At 50.9% G+C, this 17792-nt stretch overlaps 1 protein-coding gene across 1 annotated transcript in view; it reads right to left on the reverse strand.

The window, feature by feature from the left end:
* The window catches only part of LOC106644362 (uncharacterized), a 40385-nt gene that overhangs the window by 9944 nt on the left and 12649 nt on the right, over positions 1-17792 (reverse strand). Inside the window, exons 3-16 of the mRNA XM_089589152.1 lie at positions 13347-13596; positions 12893-13041; positions 12434-12595; positions 11254-11376; positions 10758-11015; positions 10386-10673; positions 6417-10304; positions 6061-6174; positions 5897-6002; positions 5635-5830; positions 5355-5544; positions 4202-4331; positions 3325-3461; positions 965-1104 (exon numbers count right to left, since the gene is read on the reverse strand). Of these exons, the coding sequence (XP_089445278.1) occupies positions 965-1104; positions 3325-3461; positions 4202-4331; positions 5355-5544; positions 5635-5830; positions 5897-6002; positions 6061-6174; positions 6417-10304; positions 10386-10673; positions 10758-11015; positions 11254-11376; positions 12434-12595; positions 12893-13041; positions 13347-13596 (6131 nt within the window). The remainder of the gene's footprint in view (positions 1-964; positions 1105-3324; positions 3462-4201; positions 4332-5354; positions 5545-5634; positions 5831-5896; positions 6003-6060; positions 6175-6416; positions 10305-10385; positions 10674-10757; positions 11016-11253; positions 11377-12433; positions 12596-12892; positions 13042-13346; positions 13597-17792) is intronic.

The following is a 17792-nucleotide window of genomic DNA, read 5'->3' on the forward strand; positions in this document are numbered from 1 at the left end:
AGTTACATTGACTCTCTTCAAACACCCCCTTGATAAAGTCGAGACAACGTAAGGATAATTTGCCCCTCCAATGTACGCGTATATACGAGAGACGATTGAACGGCACGTCGGAGGGGAGAGAAAAAAAAACAACCCCGGCTCGACTAGTCTCGCATCAAAAATCAATCTTACAGGGGGGGGGAAAGGGGTGTGTGCATTACCGAGTGGCTCGTTATCGATCGCCGTATCAGCCGAACCGCGATGATTAACCCTCTAGGAGCAAGAGCGCGCGTCCCTCCGGGGGGACGAGTTTTGTTTTCAAGAGGGAAGGCTCTCTCTTCCTCTACCTCTGCATAGGAGGTATACTGGTACACGGGCCGGAACTTACTTTTCCCGTGCTCCTTCGGATGGAAATGAGACGAGGGGGGGAAGCTCGTCGAGGGAGTTTGACCGTTGCCGGTTATTGTTATTACGAGGGGAGGACCAGCAGGTGTATGCACCCAGTATACCTTTCGATTACTTTTGCGCTCCGTTGAGCAACTCCCTGTTTCTGTACCGCGCAATGGAGAGCATAGGGACACGCACACATACACAAAGACTTTACTCGTTTCGCAGACGTGGGGGGCGGGTTGTATACACTCGCGGAATTTTAATCGGGAGGATTTCACGTTTAACAAGCGTTTGATCTCCGTGTGTTGTTTATACAACGTTAAATAAACGAGTTCTCGCGGATGGAGGAAAAAACAACCAAGGTAATGAAGATCCGGTTGGGCAGCGGAGCGAGGAAGAAGCAAAGTGCGCGCGTCAGCTGTACCAGCAAGAAACGGGAGAGATGGTCCTAACGAGCCGGAAAAAGCTTTTAGAAGAGGAGAAGAACTGCAACGCGCAACATGCCGCCTTTGAATTTTCAAAGGTGGGGAGGGGGGGGATTGAAGTGCCTCGTCTTGATTGTTACGATAAAGGTGCATACGTGTGGGGTACTCACCCTCGACTTGTAGGTACGCTCGACGCGCACGTTGTCGTTGAAGACCGGCTCGGGCCAGAATATCATGCGCTCGCGCTCGCCGGGGTTGAGTCTGACGTCGAACGACGCGGGACAGCTGAGGATCTTTGGCTTCTCCGTGTCTGAAAATTATTAAAAACTTTTTATCTCAAAATCAAGGACAACGGAAAAAAGCTTTGGATAGTCCAAAAATGTCCCCTGCCTTTTGGGTACGCGAGAGGTATAAGTATATGACAAGGGAGACAGAGAGGGATAGTTTGCTCCGACTAATTGCATTAGGCGCTTGGATTTGGCGAGAAGCGGTGTAGGTACACCTAAACCATACACGCCCCCTCACTCGAGATGAGTGATCAAGCAGCCCCTGTACGTCTACCTACAGGTATGTATACACGTATAATAGGACAAAGTTCCAATCCCAGGATCTGATACTATCTGCGGTGCTCGGTAGGTATATGTACAACTAATCTAGGTACTTACTGCTAACTAACCAACCGAGGGACCCTACGAAAATCTTGGCTCTGCCATATCTTGATATACCTTTGCCCATACATCTCTGCGCCCGTATAATACGCCCAACAACTTGAATCTAAGAGCTTGCGGGGAGCGATATCGCGGGAGTTCGAGTTGGTTCGGATCGTGTGCGGCGGAACGGATAATCAACCCTCTTGATACACGAACTATTCAATGGCGTCCCACTTGAGGTTAAATGTTCAAAATCAATTCCTAACGCGAACGGCGTTTTTCTGTCCTTTTCGTTTCAACTTTGTATACATAACGGATTGAATTGCGGTTTAAAAATCAAGGTTTTTCAAGGAGATTTCGCTTTGAAAGTTAATTTTTCCTCCCCTTTGGAAAATACACTCTCTCAAAGAGTTGCAGCTTCCAAGAGTTAATAACGCGCAAAGGGTTTTGGGCTCATGTTATCGCTCACTCGACTGCGAGTGCTCGACATACATGTAAGCTCGTGAAATTTAACGAGACCCCTTTGAGATGATCCCGTTCAAAGGCGCGATTAACGAGTCGCGTTGAATTACACCCGAAAAACGCGCAGCGAAAATTCTCCCCAATTCGTAAATTAGAGCGTTTAGCGTTAGCCCAATAAGCGGGTGTAAGGAGCACCGGACACCCGTCCACCGCACGTAACCAGCGGTCGCTCGGTCTGGCCTATAATTCACTCGGGCTGGGACACGTGCTTCAGGGGAAGGGAAGAAGTAGGCGTGCGTACACCCCCTCACGCTCAACAACGACGCTATTATTCACCCGGCTATAGCCATGCGGATTGATTAATCGGGCTGGTGGTGGTGTCGCGCTCTGCTGTGCGGCTTGACGTATCTTTTGGTCTACATGTGTGATGTTGGTGATGAGAGATTTGTAGGGAGCTAAGCGGGCTCTCGAGAATTTTTAGAGCGGCAAGTTTTTCCGACCGTAATTGATGCTCGTACAGGCGGCACTTGGGCGTTGATTTTCTCTCGGAAAATCGGATTCGACGGGAGGTCACGTTTCACCGGTATTTTTCGTCCTAGGAGCGTCGAAAGCTTTCATCTTCGGACAGGCCTGTCTGTTCTCTGTTTGGAACTAGACGGCCGAAAACTTGCCGATGTATTCATCGTCGAATTAACATCACAATGCGGATGCATTTGAGTGCAGCATCGTGATGTTGAATACAGCTTCCTTTTTTTTTTATGAATTTCAAAAGGAAGGTAGTAAGAAATTTTGTCTACAATAATAGTTAGCGTAGGGCTAAAAAGTACAACATTTGTGTATTTTTGACAATAATGTAACTTGCGCAAACCATGTGTAACCAACAAATGTGTAAGTATTAAACAACGAATTATATTAAATTCAAAATTTTTGGCTAATGAAAGAGAACAAACTTTAAACGCCCGTATCTCCATGAATAATAAGGATATCACAGAAAGAGCTATAGTTATGGTTCACTAAAATTCTTAAAAATTTATTTTGTTTTTTATTCGCGAATACTAGGCCCTGGCTATCGTTTTAAAAATCATTTAAACTATTCAAATAACCTTTCACACAGTGCACTGTGTCACTATGAACTACTACAAGACGAAGGTATTATTAAAAATTAAAAATTTTTAGTTAAAGAAATAGTATAAACTTTAAAAATCGTATCTCCGTCAGTAATTGAGATATCGCGAAATAAGCGATAATGTAGGTCCATTAAAAATAAACACGACATTTGTATTTAATGCAGCTGACAAAAACAGTGATTTTTAATTCAAACAGATTCTTTGAGTTTAAAATTGAACAGATTTGTAACATAGAGAAGATCGCGTAAAAAAAAAGGGTGTACAGGAACAGGGGGAACCACAAATACTCACCGCGAACTCGTATCATCATGCGACAGACGCTGGTGTAATTAGAAGCGGGAGACCACGCGGTGAAAGTGAGGAAAGTCGTGCTGGCCGACAAGTCTGCCTGCAGTTGTTTGCCCCACAGCGGTGAGGCGTCCACATACCTGTTTGGGAAACAAATTAAAAGCTTACTTATTTGTTTGTGTAACAATAACCAAAAAAATCGTTTGATTATTCCACCACACGAGCTAGACAACTGAAATGAAAGTACGAACGAAAAAAAAAAAAAAAAAAAAAAGTATAGGCTTAAAGAAAACATAATCCTACCCGATCCCACCGGGACACCAAAGACCGATCTTCAATAAGCCCACGCGGACGCATCGAAAAATCGTCTCTGTCAAGTTTGACATTCCTGTGCTTTGAATATAAATATCCAGCCGATCGCGTCGTGTGCAAATGAAAAAAAAAAAAAAAAAAAAAATCCAGGGGTGGAGGAGAGAGAAAAGCAAAAACTTTTTGTTGTTTTTTTCGCTAGGCGCTATTGTGCCCCAACACTTGGGGGATCGATACACTTGTAAAAGGTGCGCGGCGAACGATGACGGAGTGTGTATACCCGCGCGCTGACCGATCGGCACGACTCGAGAGGGCATATCATTTGATTTCTACGCGACCCTCGAGGGCAGTACAAAAAAAACAGAGGGGAAGATTCCGCCGTACCAAGAGGACAAAGAAGCACACGACATATATATATATAACTATGAATGTTTCGCAGTGCACCTGACAGCACTTTTGCGCCAGTGTCGTCGAGTGTCACTGCACTGGACATTCCGATTCGCACGAGTATACCTTTAGTGAGAAAAAAAAAAAAAAACCTATGAATAGGTATACGTAAGCCTCTTCTCACCTGTACCAATCGACGTTGGTCTTTGGCTGTGCGAAGGACACCCTGGCAGTGCTGCGCCTCGCAGGCAGCTCCACGTCCACGTCACCGGGACACCTTATGTAGGGCCTCGGTGCCGGGGTAGTCGTAGCGGCTGAAATTAAACAACAACAAAATTAACACCTACAGCTCTCGTGATTTATCACGCGAGCTCTTTGGTGATCGCGAGTGGAAACGTATATCTCCGGTATAACGGCCACTGTCTTCCATCAAAACCCAATACGTGCAGCTTCCAAATACCAGGGCAAAAGTTTTTTACCACCGATATGGTATACGTATATACGTCATGATGATGGGGCCGTAAACGTTCTCTTTGTGTCAACGAAAATGGTACACCAGGGTATTACTAGACTCCCCAACAACTGCTCAGCTTGATGATTAACTCGCGTAATGTTTATACAACCGGTGATTAATTAAACTTGAAATTAATTGTTGCGCAACTTTGGTTCTCAATGTATAGTTCTTCCGAGGTGTTGTAATTAGGGTCGGTGAGGGTAAGGAAATTCGGTTCATTGGGAGGCGATCGAAGTATTAGGACGAAACAGCGAAGAAGAGGAAAAAGCCCGTCCGTATAGTATACGAGCAAAAAAAAAAAAAAATAAATAAAAGGGGTGATGGAATAGGGGGGGATGGGACAAAACGTCCGCGTAAAATAGACGGGGATGAGCTTCCTTTTATCCGCGACGGAGCAAAACCCTCTCGCGCTCGTTATCCGAAACAATGAGAGCGCGCGGGCTTTTCGCGAGAGAATTTTCCGGCGAGCGCGCAAAAGAGGAAAAAGCGAACCAAGGAAAATACGGGCTTTCGGATTGAGAGCGTATGTGTGTCCACGAAGGAGACTTTGAAAGAAAGGTGCAAAAAAAAAGAGGGAGAGAGTAAACTCATTGGGGAGTGACGTTAACGTATGGGGCTCTCTTTAGTATGGCTGTGCAGGTAAGACAGCAGCCACCGCGAGGCTCTCTTTAACGCGTCACAAAGGATCCACGGGCTGAGCTTATACACCGGGTTTGTCGGTTTTCTACCAATCGATTGTTATACCCAACTCGGACTGGATCACCATCGGGTGTCCACCCTTTGAAAATCGTACACGTACAACATGTGATATACATATCATTACCGGTGTAGTAGGGACGTGCCTCGGACGCGTAGTCCCGAACGCAGATGGTCTGTTGGCCGTCCCAGTGGCCTCCGGCCACGCACGTCCGCAGATAAGAGCCCTCCAGTCTAAATGTTCTTCTGCACCTTATGTGGCACTCGGCTCCGACCGGATAATCCGGGGACTCGGACGGGTGACCCGGACACCTTATCTGTACGAGGATAACAGTAGTCGTCGTGGATATGTATATGTTTGAGCTAAACAAAAACAAAAAAATAATGCGGAGCAGAGAGGGACTCACTTCGCCGTACGTTGGTTGCAGTAACGCCGGGCACCTCTGGGTACTCGACTTTGATACGCAAGTCCTCTCGTCGACGGCGAGCACTAAATCGTCCGCGCAGACACAGTAGTAACTCCCGGGTGTGTTGATGCAGTCACCGTTGCAGCCACCGTTACGGTACAGGCACTCGTTTACGTCGACGCACTGGCTCGAATTTCTGGGGTAAAAAAAAAAAGAAAAAAATTCACAACTTTGCGGTTTGACGGGTCGTGACTATCGTTACCTTCGATCCACGTAGAAACCCGGATAGCAAGAGCACCCGTGCGAACCGAGGCCGTTTATGCAGATCTGCTCGCAATTGCCATTGTCGCGTTGGCACTCGTCGATGTCTGAAATGATTAAGTTTCATTGGCTTTTCGTCCTCGTCAAGTGTATAGTAATACCAACCGACACAGCCGTGCGCTTCCTTCCTGAAACCAGCGTTGCACCCACACCTATAGGAACCGGGGGTATTGACACAGCCACCCTCGCAGTGAACGTTTTGGACGCACTCGTCGATATCTATACGTGATGAAAAAAAAAAAAAAAATCCATCAAATCATCATTTTTTAAAATAACACGGAGGAGAGCGGGGCTGAAAGGTGCTCGACACAACTACAAGTAATCAGGGCGTATCAAAAGGACAGTTACAGCGGCTAATTGTCGGGATGAAGTAACTGAACAAATAGAAAAGCATTTTTAATCTCAGCCCCGGACTCCCAAGCGAGACCCATATATCATATTGTCCAACAAACTGCACTCACCGACACAAGCGCCGTCCCTCAGCTCGAAGCCGGTCCTGCACCTGCACTCGTACGACCCGTGCGTGTTGACGCAGTTGTGCTCGCACCCGTGGCTCCCCGAGCACTCGTCGACGTCGACGCACCTTGACCCGTTCGACCCCTCGAGCGCGTAAAAACCAGCCCTACACTCGCAAACTGCCCGGCCACCGTCGACCCGACAAACCTGCTCGCACCCGCCGTTACCCAACGAGCACGGGTCCTCCGCCTGGCACACCCTACCGTCCGCCCCCAGCCGCTCCCCTACTGGACACTCGCAGCTAAAGGAACCCTCCGCGTTTCTACAGCCGTGGCTGCAGTTGGCCCTACCCTCGAGGCACTCGTCCACGTCCTCGCAAGTCCTGTTGTCCACCCCCAACTTGTACCCGGACGGGCACCCGCAGCGATAAGCCCCCTCGGTGTTGACGCACTCGTGGGAGCAGCCCCCTCTGTCCACGGCGCACTCGTCCACGTCCGCGCAACCATCGCCCTCCAGATCGAGCTCGTAGCCCCCCGTGCACCGGCACACGAAGCCCCCCACGGTATTCTCGCAGACGCCGGTGCAGTTGCCATTGTCGTGGGCGCACTCGTCCACGTCGAGGCACGTCCGGTTGTCCCCCGGGTCCAGGTACATGCCCAACGGACACGCGCAACCAAAGCCCCCTTTGTCATCGTCGGCGCGGCACCCGTGGGAACAGCCCCCGTTGTCCCGGCCACAGCCCCCCTCAACGTCGTTGGACGCGGGCAGGCAAGCTCGCGAGTCGTTGGCCAGGACCTTGCCATCCGGGCAGAGGCACCGGTACGAGCCCGGGGTGTTGAGGCACTCGAAGGAGCACCTGGTACCCAGTTCGCACTCGTTCACGTCGACGCAGCCTCTGCCGTCGGCGTCGTCGAGCTGGTAACCCACGGGGCAGTGGCACCGGTAACCCCCCACGGTGTTCTCGCACGCGTCGGTGCAGTTGCCATTGTCGCGGGCGCACTCGTCCACGTCGAGGCACGTCCGGTTGTCCACGGGATCGAGGTAATGGCCCAGGTCACAGGTGCACGCGTAGCCCCCGGGGAGATTGGCACAGCCGTGGGTGCAGTTGTGCAGGCGGAGGTGGCACTCGTCCACGTCGACGCAGGTCCGGTTGTCCTCGGGTAGAAGGACCTGGCCGTCCGGGCACTCGCAGTGGTAGCCACCCTCGAGGTTGACGCACCTGTGGGAGCAGCCCGCGTGCACGTCGTTCTCGAACTCCTCGCACTCGTCGACGTCCTCGCAGCTCTTGCCGTCCGAGCGGAGAGTGAAACCCGGCCGGCACGAGCACGACGCGGCACCGGTGCTACCGTCGACGTGGCAAAAGTGCGAGCAATCCCCGTTGTTGCGGGCGCAGGCCTTGGACTCGACGCACGCGAACCCGTCCTCGGCCAGGACGTAGCCGGGGAAGCAGCCGCAGGTAAAGCCACCGGCGGTGTTGGCGCACACGTGCGAGCAGTTGCCGTTGTTGGCGAAGCACTCGTTCACGTCTTCGCAGAGGGCGTTGTCCGTGGGGTTGGCCGCGTAGCCGGGGTCGCACGTGCACTCGTAGCCGGCGTACGTGTTGGCGCAGCCGTGGCTACAGTTGGCCCTGCCCTCGAGGCACTCGTCCACGTCGACGCAAGTCCCGTTGTCCCGGCCGAGTCTCAAGCCAGCCGGGCACTTGCACGCGACCGCGCCACTGTCGTTTATCTCGCAGGCGTGGCTACAGCCGCCGTTGTTCCTCGAGCACTGACCCACGTAGACGCACCTGCGCTCGTCCCCATCCAGGACCATGTTGTCGGGGCAGCCGCAGGACACGCTACCATTCTCCCGGTGGTGGTGGCAGGAGTGCGAGCAGCCCCCGTTGTCGATCAGGCACTCGTTCACCTCGACGCAAGACTTGCCGTCGTCGAGGAGGTGCAAATTACCCGGGCACTTGCACCGTACCCCAGCAACACCACCCGGCACGTCTTCGCACTCGTGGGAGCAGCCTCCATTGTCGCTCGAGCACTTGTCCAACAACATGCACGTGCGGCCGTCACCGAGCAACTCCATACCCAATGGACAGCCGCACGTATCCTTGCCGTCCATCACGTGGCACCTGTGCGAGCAGCCGTGTCCTGGGCTGCAGGCCTTGGTTATTTCCGCGCAGGTCCTGTTGTCCGGGTTCAGGGCGAAACCCTCGGGGCAGTGGCACGCGTGGCCACCCGCGGTGTTCCGACAGTTGTGGGAGCACCCGTGCCCACCCAAGAGACACTCGTCGATGTCGGCACAAGTGGTCCGGTCGTCGTTGAGCCGGTAGCCACCGGGACAGGCGCACTCGTAGCCACCCTCGGTGTTGGCACACAGGTCCGAGCAGTCGTTCAGCCCGAGCAGGCACTCGTCGACGTCCTTGCAGGTGTATCGGTCGTCGAGGAGCTCGTAGCCCGCGTTGCACCGGCACTCGTACGCGCCCGGGCTGTTGGTGCAGTTGTGCGAGCACGCGTGCGAGCCTTCGGCGCACTCGTCCACGTCCCGACAGGTCTTCTCGTTCTCGGAGAGCTCGTAGCCCTCCGGGCAGCCGCATCTCACGCTGTTTAGGTTGTCTTTGTCCTCCTCACAGGTGTGGGAGCAGCCGTGCCGCCTCGAGCAAAAGTCCTCGTCGAGGAGGCAGGTCCGCGAGTCCGGTCCCAGGAACCATCGCCGCGGACAAGCGCACTCGTAGCCACCCTCTCGGTTAACGCACTCGTGACTACAGCCGTGGTTGGTGCCGATGCACTCGTCGATGTCCTTGCAGCCGTTACCGTCCATCTCCAGCTCGTAGCCGGGCCTGCAGGTGCACACGTACGACCCGTGCGTGTTGACGCAATTGTGGGCGCACGACGAGTTGGCGCAAGGCTCGTAGGTCCTGCAGGAGCGGCCGTCGGTGTCGAGCATCAGGCCCTCCGGGCACGCGCACCTGTACGACCCCGGGACGTTGATGCAACCGTGCGAACAGCCATGCCCTACAAGCCCGCACTCGTCCACGTCCTCGCAACTTCTGCCGTCCATCAGCAGGGTGTAACCCAAGGAGCACTCGCACCGGTGGGTAAACTCGACGCAGCGCTGAGAGCAGTTGAGCGTCTCGCAGGAGGTGGCCGGCTCGCACGTCTTCCTGTCCACGGCGAGGGTCGTGCCACTGGGGCATGAGCAACTGTACGTGCCGTTCTCGTTGTGGCAGGTGTGGGAGCACTCGTGTATGCCCCGCGAGCACTCGTCAATGTCCTCGCAGCTGCGCCTGTCGTCCCCCAGTAGATACCCAGCCGGACAGTCGCACCGGTACGAGCCCCGGGTATTGGTGCACTTGTGGGCGCAGTAGTGGTGCTCGGCGCACTCGTCGACGTCCTCGCACGTGCGGCCGTCCTCCCGTAGGTACCAGCCCATCGGACATATGCACCTGTAGCTGCCGACCTCGTTGGCGCACTCCTCGGTGCAGCCATGCTCGGGCCCGAGGCACTCGTTCACGTCGACGCAGGTGGCGTTGTCGGTGGCGGCGAGCTCGTGGCCGGCCGGACAAACGCACGTGGGACCGGCCGGCGTGTCCCGGCACTCGTGGGAACAGGGGTGGCTCCTCGTGGTGGCGCACGTCTCGTTTGGCTCCTTGCACGTGACCCCGTCCTCGTCGAGGGCGCGGCCCGGTGGGCACGAGCACGCGAAGGAGCCGTCGGTGTTGGTGCAGGTGTGCGAGCACGGCTTCGGGACCTGGGCGCACTCGTCCACGTCCGTGCACGTGGTGGAGTCGTCCTTGTTCAGCTCGTAGCCGGGCCTGCAGTCGCAGAAGTAGGTGCCGACCAGGTTCCGGCAGGTGTGGTCGCACCCGTGGCTACCTCCGTCGTCCTCCTCGCACTCGTTGATGTCTGACAACACGCCATTTCGCATTTTAAACGTTAACTAGAGGTATCGGGTATTATGGGGTTGTATAGTTGCGTATAATGTACCAGTGCACTCGCCGGTCTCGTCCCTCTTGAATCCCAGTTCGCACGACTCGTACAGGGGGTCCGAGGATTCGGTGATGCTCTCGTCGTCGTACTCGTCCTCGTCGTCTTCGTTGTCGTCCTCGTCATCGTCCTCATCCTCCTCATCCTCCTCGGAGTCGTAATCCTCCTCCGGGAGGGTTTTTGTTTTCTTCTTTAGTTTGGGCACGCACTTGAACGAGCCCTCCAAGTTGACGCAATCCTCCGTTTTTTCTTTGCACACCCGCTCCGTGGCGTTGCACTCGTTGACGTCTGACGGAATAGAAACGGGAAAAAAAAAAAAAAAAAAACATATTGACATCGTCAATCAAAGCAGTGCGTGTTGTTACACGTTACCTTCGCACGTTTTGTAATCGTTGCCGAGGTAGTGGCCCTTGGGACAAATGCAAAAAGCACTTCCGGGGGTATTGACGCAGGTGTGCGAGCAGCCGGCATTGTTGTCGGCGCACTCGTCTACGTCCTCGCAAGTGTGATTGTCCGCCTTCAATTTATAGCCCGGAACGTCGCTGCAGCTGCACTCATAACCGCCCGCCAGATTGTTGCATATCCGGTCGCACGGCCCGTGTCCATCGTTCAAAGCGCACTCGTCGATATCTGCGCCCAAGAGTGTATCATGCACGTTAACACGGTTGCGTTCGAGAGCGCATCAGTTATACCTTAATGGCTATTTCATTGGTTTTAATTTCGCGTTTTTTTTTTTAACGAGTCAAGTTCAACTTTTCGTATCTTGGTACATCAACTGTCACTAAATGACGATTTGGGAGTCGAACATGTTGTCTCTATGATCATTACAATTATGGGTTACATGCACTTTGGGCGTCGAGTTGTGTACCTTTACAAGTTTTGTGGTCGTCGGCCAATCGATAGCCGGGCGGGCAGTCGCAGTGAAAGGAGCCCCGGTCGTTCCGGCACACGTGCGAGCATCCAGATCTGCCCTCGGCGCACTCGTCGATATCTGCAACAGGAAATATTTACCGCGAGGATATTAATGTGAAAACAAAAAAAAAATTACTCCCACGCCAGCTCCACTTTTCTCCATGTGTACATGAATGTACATTATGGCACCGAGTCCAATTTCCGGCGGTACTTTTTTTCGTCCCGAGTAAATCGTCCCACAAGATTTTATCTACCAACTGCTACGATTACCCTTTTTTTCCTGCTACACGCGCTTCAATCGAAAACGTACGTACGCAGCCCATGTACGTCTGCGACATTAATCCACAAAAGTGCCGTGGCTCTTAAAATTTCCCATAAAAAAAAAAAAAAAAAAAAAAAAGAATCTAGTCATTAAGCCACATTCGCTTTCCTCTCGTGGTCGAATCACTTAATCCCTCGCGTTATATGCAGGCGCGCTTCTATACTCGTCAACGAAGCCTCGCCGAGATTATTCCGGTTACGAACGAGTTTTAGTGTCTCTCGGTGGATGGGTTCTCGTACAAATATTACGTCACTTGCGTTTATTAGCGATGGCTCAAAGTAGACCACTACTTTTTGGATGATCAGTGGATGAGTGAGTATCGGCTTCCATTAATTTCACGGAGCTGTCGGCCTTTCAGATTATTGCGCAACGCCTGCGTGCACAGGTGTCGCGAGAAGCGACGACCCGAGGATTAATGGAAAAGTCATATTTATCCATCCGCCGAAACAAAAACGTGAAAAAAAAAAAAGAAAAAAAAAACAACAAAGAAAGAGAAAAACGATTGGGAGCGAGAAAACGTGTTTCCCGGGAAAATTGGGTTGGCCGACTGGGAGCGTATTTAATTTCGCGATCGATCGTTACGGCCCGCCGGCGATTGGCTCTGATTACTTTTTCCGATTGCCGAGGCGTCTCTCGCGGAGTCTGCTGGTCTTCGGGCTGAGACAACGGCTTCCAATCGTCCGGTGAAAATTTTCGATGATTCGCGCTTCCCCCCCCCCCCCATGTACTTGCCTCGATTGGGGAAAAAAAAGGGGGTGGTTAATTGAAACGATATCGGTGCCCGTTGATTGACCGAAAAAACTATTTGTCTCACCAGCGCAAGAGGACGATCCGTCGAGGCGGTAGCCGTCGAAGCAGGAACACTCGATGCCCTCGTCCACGTCGAGGCACACCTGTTCGCAGGCGTTTTTCTCGCTGGCGCATCTTTTCTTGCTCCCGTTTGTCGGCAGCTTCTCGGCCTCTCCTCTCGCGACATCTGAAAATATCATACTCGGGTCTCCGTCGACTCAATTGTTATACATCCACACACTACTGCTAATCTCTGCTCTAGTTATGAGTCTATACGAGTATACGCGAGATATATTATATTATATGGTTTTTTGCCCTATTATACGAAATACAGTGACAAATAATTCTTTCACTAAACCCACATTCTTGAACGTTCAACGACATAAGATGAAATTGCTGTGCCGATTTGTATGTGCCTTTCAGAGATTATGTATTTTGGATTTTTCACGGGATTCAGCACAATATATGTATTGTATACGCGTACCTTGATTTTTCACACATTCAGGCCGAGCGCCTTGCCACGTGCCCGAGCTACAGTAGAGCCGGTCTTGCTCGAGATTCCTCAGTGCAAATCCCTCGTCGCACTCGTAAACTACCATCTGGTATCTATTGTTAGGCTCGGCAGTATTTTTCCTGGGAAAACAAACACACGAAATTCTTACTTTTTCATTTTGCTGTCGAGATAAAACTGCTCACTGCTTCTACAGAGATACAATTTAATTTTTTTTTTTTTTTTTTTTCAACATAAACGTTTGTAAACGATAGCACGATAGAGATGCATTTTCCGATCAGTTTCTTTTTTTCCAATCGCTGATAACGCAAAATAAAAGCGTGTACAAGTTTTTGCGTTCATATGGTGATTCAATGACGGAAACAATTGCTACAATTCAGTTATGGGTGAAAACAAATCTTTCGAAAGAAACCAAAGTCCGGCCCACCTGACGAACTTGGTAGAGACAGCGTGGTCGACAACGGGTGGCTTGACGGGGCCTTTCCCGGCCCTCAGTTTGCCGTAACAGCTCGCGTCTATGGTAGCAACGAAGGTCGCATTGAGCCTAGCCAGGGCGTCGAGTTTCGGACGTTGCTGCTTCTTCGGCTGCTTCTGCTTCTGGCGCCTCGACCTACTGCCGAGTATGTCGTCGCCGGGCGCGTCGCCCAGATACAAGTCGTATCGGGCCTTGTGCTTGTCTGTGTTTTGAGACAGAAAAAAAATAAATAAATAAAAAAGTAGATATATCAGACAAAGTCTTTTATCCATAGATTCGTCAATTAGTTTTTAATACAATTGTATTGACGAGTAATCGCGTGGATCCACAAAAGTAGGCGAGTGGCGTTAATTTACCTTGGCCCGGCTGTGCGATGTGCTGTTGCCGTCATCGATTTTGTTATAATTATCTCCATTTACCGCGTTTATATTGCCCTCGCGCTAATTGAAGCTGAAATATTGACTCGACGGTCCCGAGAATTGAAATAGTCGAAGTAAATTTGGCCCTCCCCCGAGAGGCCACATGTGGACATAAAATACGTGCAAATTACGCGAGTATCGTTACCAACGAGGTATCCCATTATAACGCAGGGTGTACGTACAACTGATACAATTAATACATTTCCAACAGAGATGTTCACCAGTGGGGGGGTTACAACCGCGTATTGACACTCGTGAGAATCGTAAAGCGCGACAACTAGCTCGTCCGTCGCGGTTTATTCGCGAGTCGATAAATCTACCGCAGACGGTGTTGTGAAATCAAGTGCAAATGGAGTTTACACGGCGACAACGAGGTGTCGATGAACGTGTGTATACACAATACTGCCGAGGCATTAAGATGCGACCAAGATAGTCATGTGGAGGAGGACAATGGAATATCGGGGGCAATTTATCGGGGCGGAGAATGAGAGACCGAGGAATTACGATTCGTTCTTTCATGCACTTGTGGGTCATACGTGTATACATATAATAAACGCGTACAAAGAAAAACGATCTGTCATTTCATTATTTGCTTGGCCGATGGAGTTTTTTCTTTAATTACAGTCGTGCTCTCGAGATCGTATTTTCTTGCAGCTGAGCGCGCTTTGGTATAGGGGGATGTATCACATTTCATCGGCTCGATCGTTTCGTCAGGAATTACGAAATGCCCATGGTTGTACAATACTATTGATGCAGTTTTAAATGCCATACACGCGTATACAGCGTATATATTACGATTACATGTGGGGCAGGAGAAATCGTTAGGCGACATACCTACGAGCCTACGAGAGTATACCCACACGTAAGGGACGGAAGGAAGCAGAGGTGACCGCAAGTAGGTGTACATAATACATATAGGGAACTAGCTGCTCCGCGGCTGCTGATAAATGTGGCTTCTTTCAATTCTCGTACACGCCGGATATATACCGATACTATACCTCTGCACTACCGCAGCTCCAAGACTCGCTCGTTCACTGTATGGCCCTCGTTCGTGTCGTCGGTGCTTTTGACACCACTGAATTTAGTGCGCCCTCGAGCCATTTTTTTTTTTTCCCTTCCCCTGCGTTTTTAAGGGCCTGCCCATGGAGCCGAAACAATTTACGGTAGCGCACACCTTTTGCTTTTTAAAAAGAGAAACGTCGGATAAATTGGGGAAGGAGAAAAAACGCAGCAAAAAGGGGAGCTTTGCCGGAAAAAGCTGTTAATATGCTAAAAAGCAGATTTTACTTGTTTTTTTTTTTTTTTTTTGAAGCTCGATTATTTCGCTCGCGTCGAGAATTGTGTGTGTACAAAAGTACACCTATCGGTGCAGCTCCTCCATTTCCCCTGGGAACTATTCTGATGTATACGTATACATCAGGCGGACTTTTACGTTTCAATACAGGCACGAGATTTATGTACTTTCCGGGGGAAGAGTCTTGATGGCGTAAATTTTCCTCTGATCGTATGGAAATTTTCCAGAAACGTTTCTCGCTTTTATTACTCGGAACCCAAGGCTGATTGAATATTCTTCATAAAGTACTGCGCGTAGCCTTTCATTCTCATTTCTATACTCCAGGGGCGGGATTTATTTGTTTTTTTTTACTTATAAATTTATTAATCAGCAGGTCGATACGTACACCGAACCATTCCTATACTCCCAAGACGAGACGAAAGCACGGAAAATGAGTTGCAGTGAGAAATTTAGGCGCTCAGAAGCGACAAAAGAGCCCAGAGGGCACGTAAAACCGTGTGCGTGGATACATAGGTATAGAGAGGGGAGCCTCAATTTGTCCTCGAGCTTCGGGAACCGGTGAAAAGTTACGGGACCAGCTAACAAGTGTTGTAATCTTGGAAGTTTATACCCTGACGCGTATACAGTCACTGCTATATCTCGATTTCTTCCCCCAGAGGGATGGTACCTACGGCAGCTACACGTCGTGTTTTATTTTATTCTTGATTCCGATCGTCCTTACGCTACCGGGCGAGGAGAACGAAACTAGGCAGGGATCTCGTTATGCTCAGCAGGGTTGGATCACGTCTGATGGCTTTGCTTTGCCCTCCGCGTAAATTCGTCACGCGCAGCTCATTTGCCTGTCCTCCGATACAAAAAAAAAAAAAAAAAAAAAAAATACATCCCGTCCCTTACCCGACTCCCCGTACCCTGAAATGTATTTAATAAAGCCATCTCCACCGCGCCTCACCTCCGGGCGGGCCATCAACTCTGCCGTAATAAAGCGGAGACGGCTGATTTTCGAGCGCCCTCGGAAATTGCACGTACACGTGTATGTATGCTTATTATCGGTGTACTCTCATGCACTTGGGCGTAACAGCCTCGTGTTATATACTTTTTCTTTCTCTCTCTCTCTCTTTTGCCAATGGATGATCGATGCTCGCCTTGGCCTCGCTTATTTCGCCGTACTGACTTTGCCATCCTTGAGTTGCTGCAATGAGCCACCGAGGCAAAGGTCGTGCCCGTCTCTCCATGTTTCGCGGCTCGTGTACAAGGATGCAACGACATATAATTCCTGGGTCGTGTACAAGCGTAATAGATGTATATACGGTGGACCACTCTCTCGTTACCATTATGGACACGGAACTGCATAATATTTGTGTGCACGTGTATATGTATATATTGTGCCCCCAAGTACGGAGCAGGGGTCGGAGCGTAAGTGCTCCAAGACGCACTACACCTCGTCCGGTCGCATCCCTTCCGTGCGCGACGTTACTCTGTGGGAGTAATTGGATGGATCCTGCGGCCATCCCTTTAATTTGTAGCTGGAAGGGGGCGATCCGATGTTTTGTTTGTACACCGCTGGGAAGTTCATACGACTAAAGCGTCGCCAGTAATGTAAGACCGGAATAATTAATTGCGCCACTGACAACATCCACTAGGTGAACACCTTTTCCCACACCGAAACATCCTTATTCGCGCGGATGGGACGATTAACAACGTCGTCGCGAAAAATCGCCCCGAGACTCGGAGAGTCCACCGGTGTATAAGTCCACCGTGCATATAATACCTACAGCCTGTCCCCCGTTCTCTCAAATTTTCATGAATAAACAGGAGCAGCGTCAACGAGCCACAATGCAATACGACTCTGTGCACGGTTGGCGGGTCGCCAATCCTTTTCCAGCAGGCCCTGGCCGCGCTGTTTACACACACTCCCGGGACGCGGCGCAAAGAATAGGAGGCGAATAATCGCACTTGGACAAACATCGCTGCGGGCGCACACCCGTACCTACATACTGCACATCGGTACACCCATACGTATAGCCCGTTACGTAGGTACATTATCTTCGCCGACGTAACGGGGATAATGTAGCCGCGCACTGCACGTGGTATATGGAGTGTATTATAACACACGTAATGAGCGCGCGTACATATACATCCCACACCCCTTCCTCCTCTAGTAGATTATCTTTGGCTTTTTTTTTTTTCTTTTCTTTTCTTTTCTTGTCCGCCACCCCCCCCCTTTCCTCCAACGTGTTCTCCTTATTCCGCTTCCCCGTTATGATGTATCCTCGCCCTCGTGTGGAGGATAAAACACGCGGCGACCCCATACGGTATCCCTGATGCATAGCCCCCGGGAGCCTATTGTAGCCACGTGTGTGCTTGATATTGTGTGCAGCGGTTAAAGGGTAACGTACGCCCCGACGGAATCCTCTTTTTTTTTTTTTTTTTCTTTTTTTTTCATTATCCCTCGACTCTCTCGAGCTATCTCGCCGTGTGCTCGCGCATGTAGGACACGGTCGAGCGGCTATCTCGAAATCTCCCTCGCTCCCTTTTGCCGTTTGCGCGATAGGGATCGGATTCGGGTATGGATAGAATTTTTTTCCTTTTTCATCATAATTTTGCGTGTCTCGTGCACGTGCTTTTTTTTTAGAGCTTTTAATTTTCCTGATTGTACAGAGAGATACGAGGGACGTGAGCCACAAT

This window comes from Copidosoma floridanum, unplaced genomic scaffold, assembly GCF_036245765.1.
Source record: "Copidosoma floridanum isolate Cflo_tuat_1 unplaced genomic scaffold, Cflo_Japanese_pri ptg000001l, whole genome shotgun sequence".
Taxonomy (NCBI): Eukaryota; Metazoa; Arthropoda; class Insecta; order Hymenoptera; family Encyrtidae; genus Copidosoma; species Copidosoma floridanum.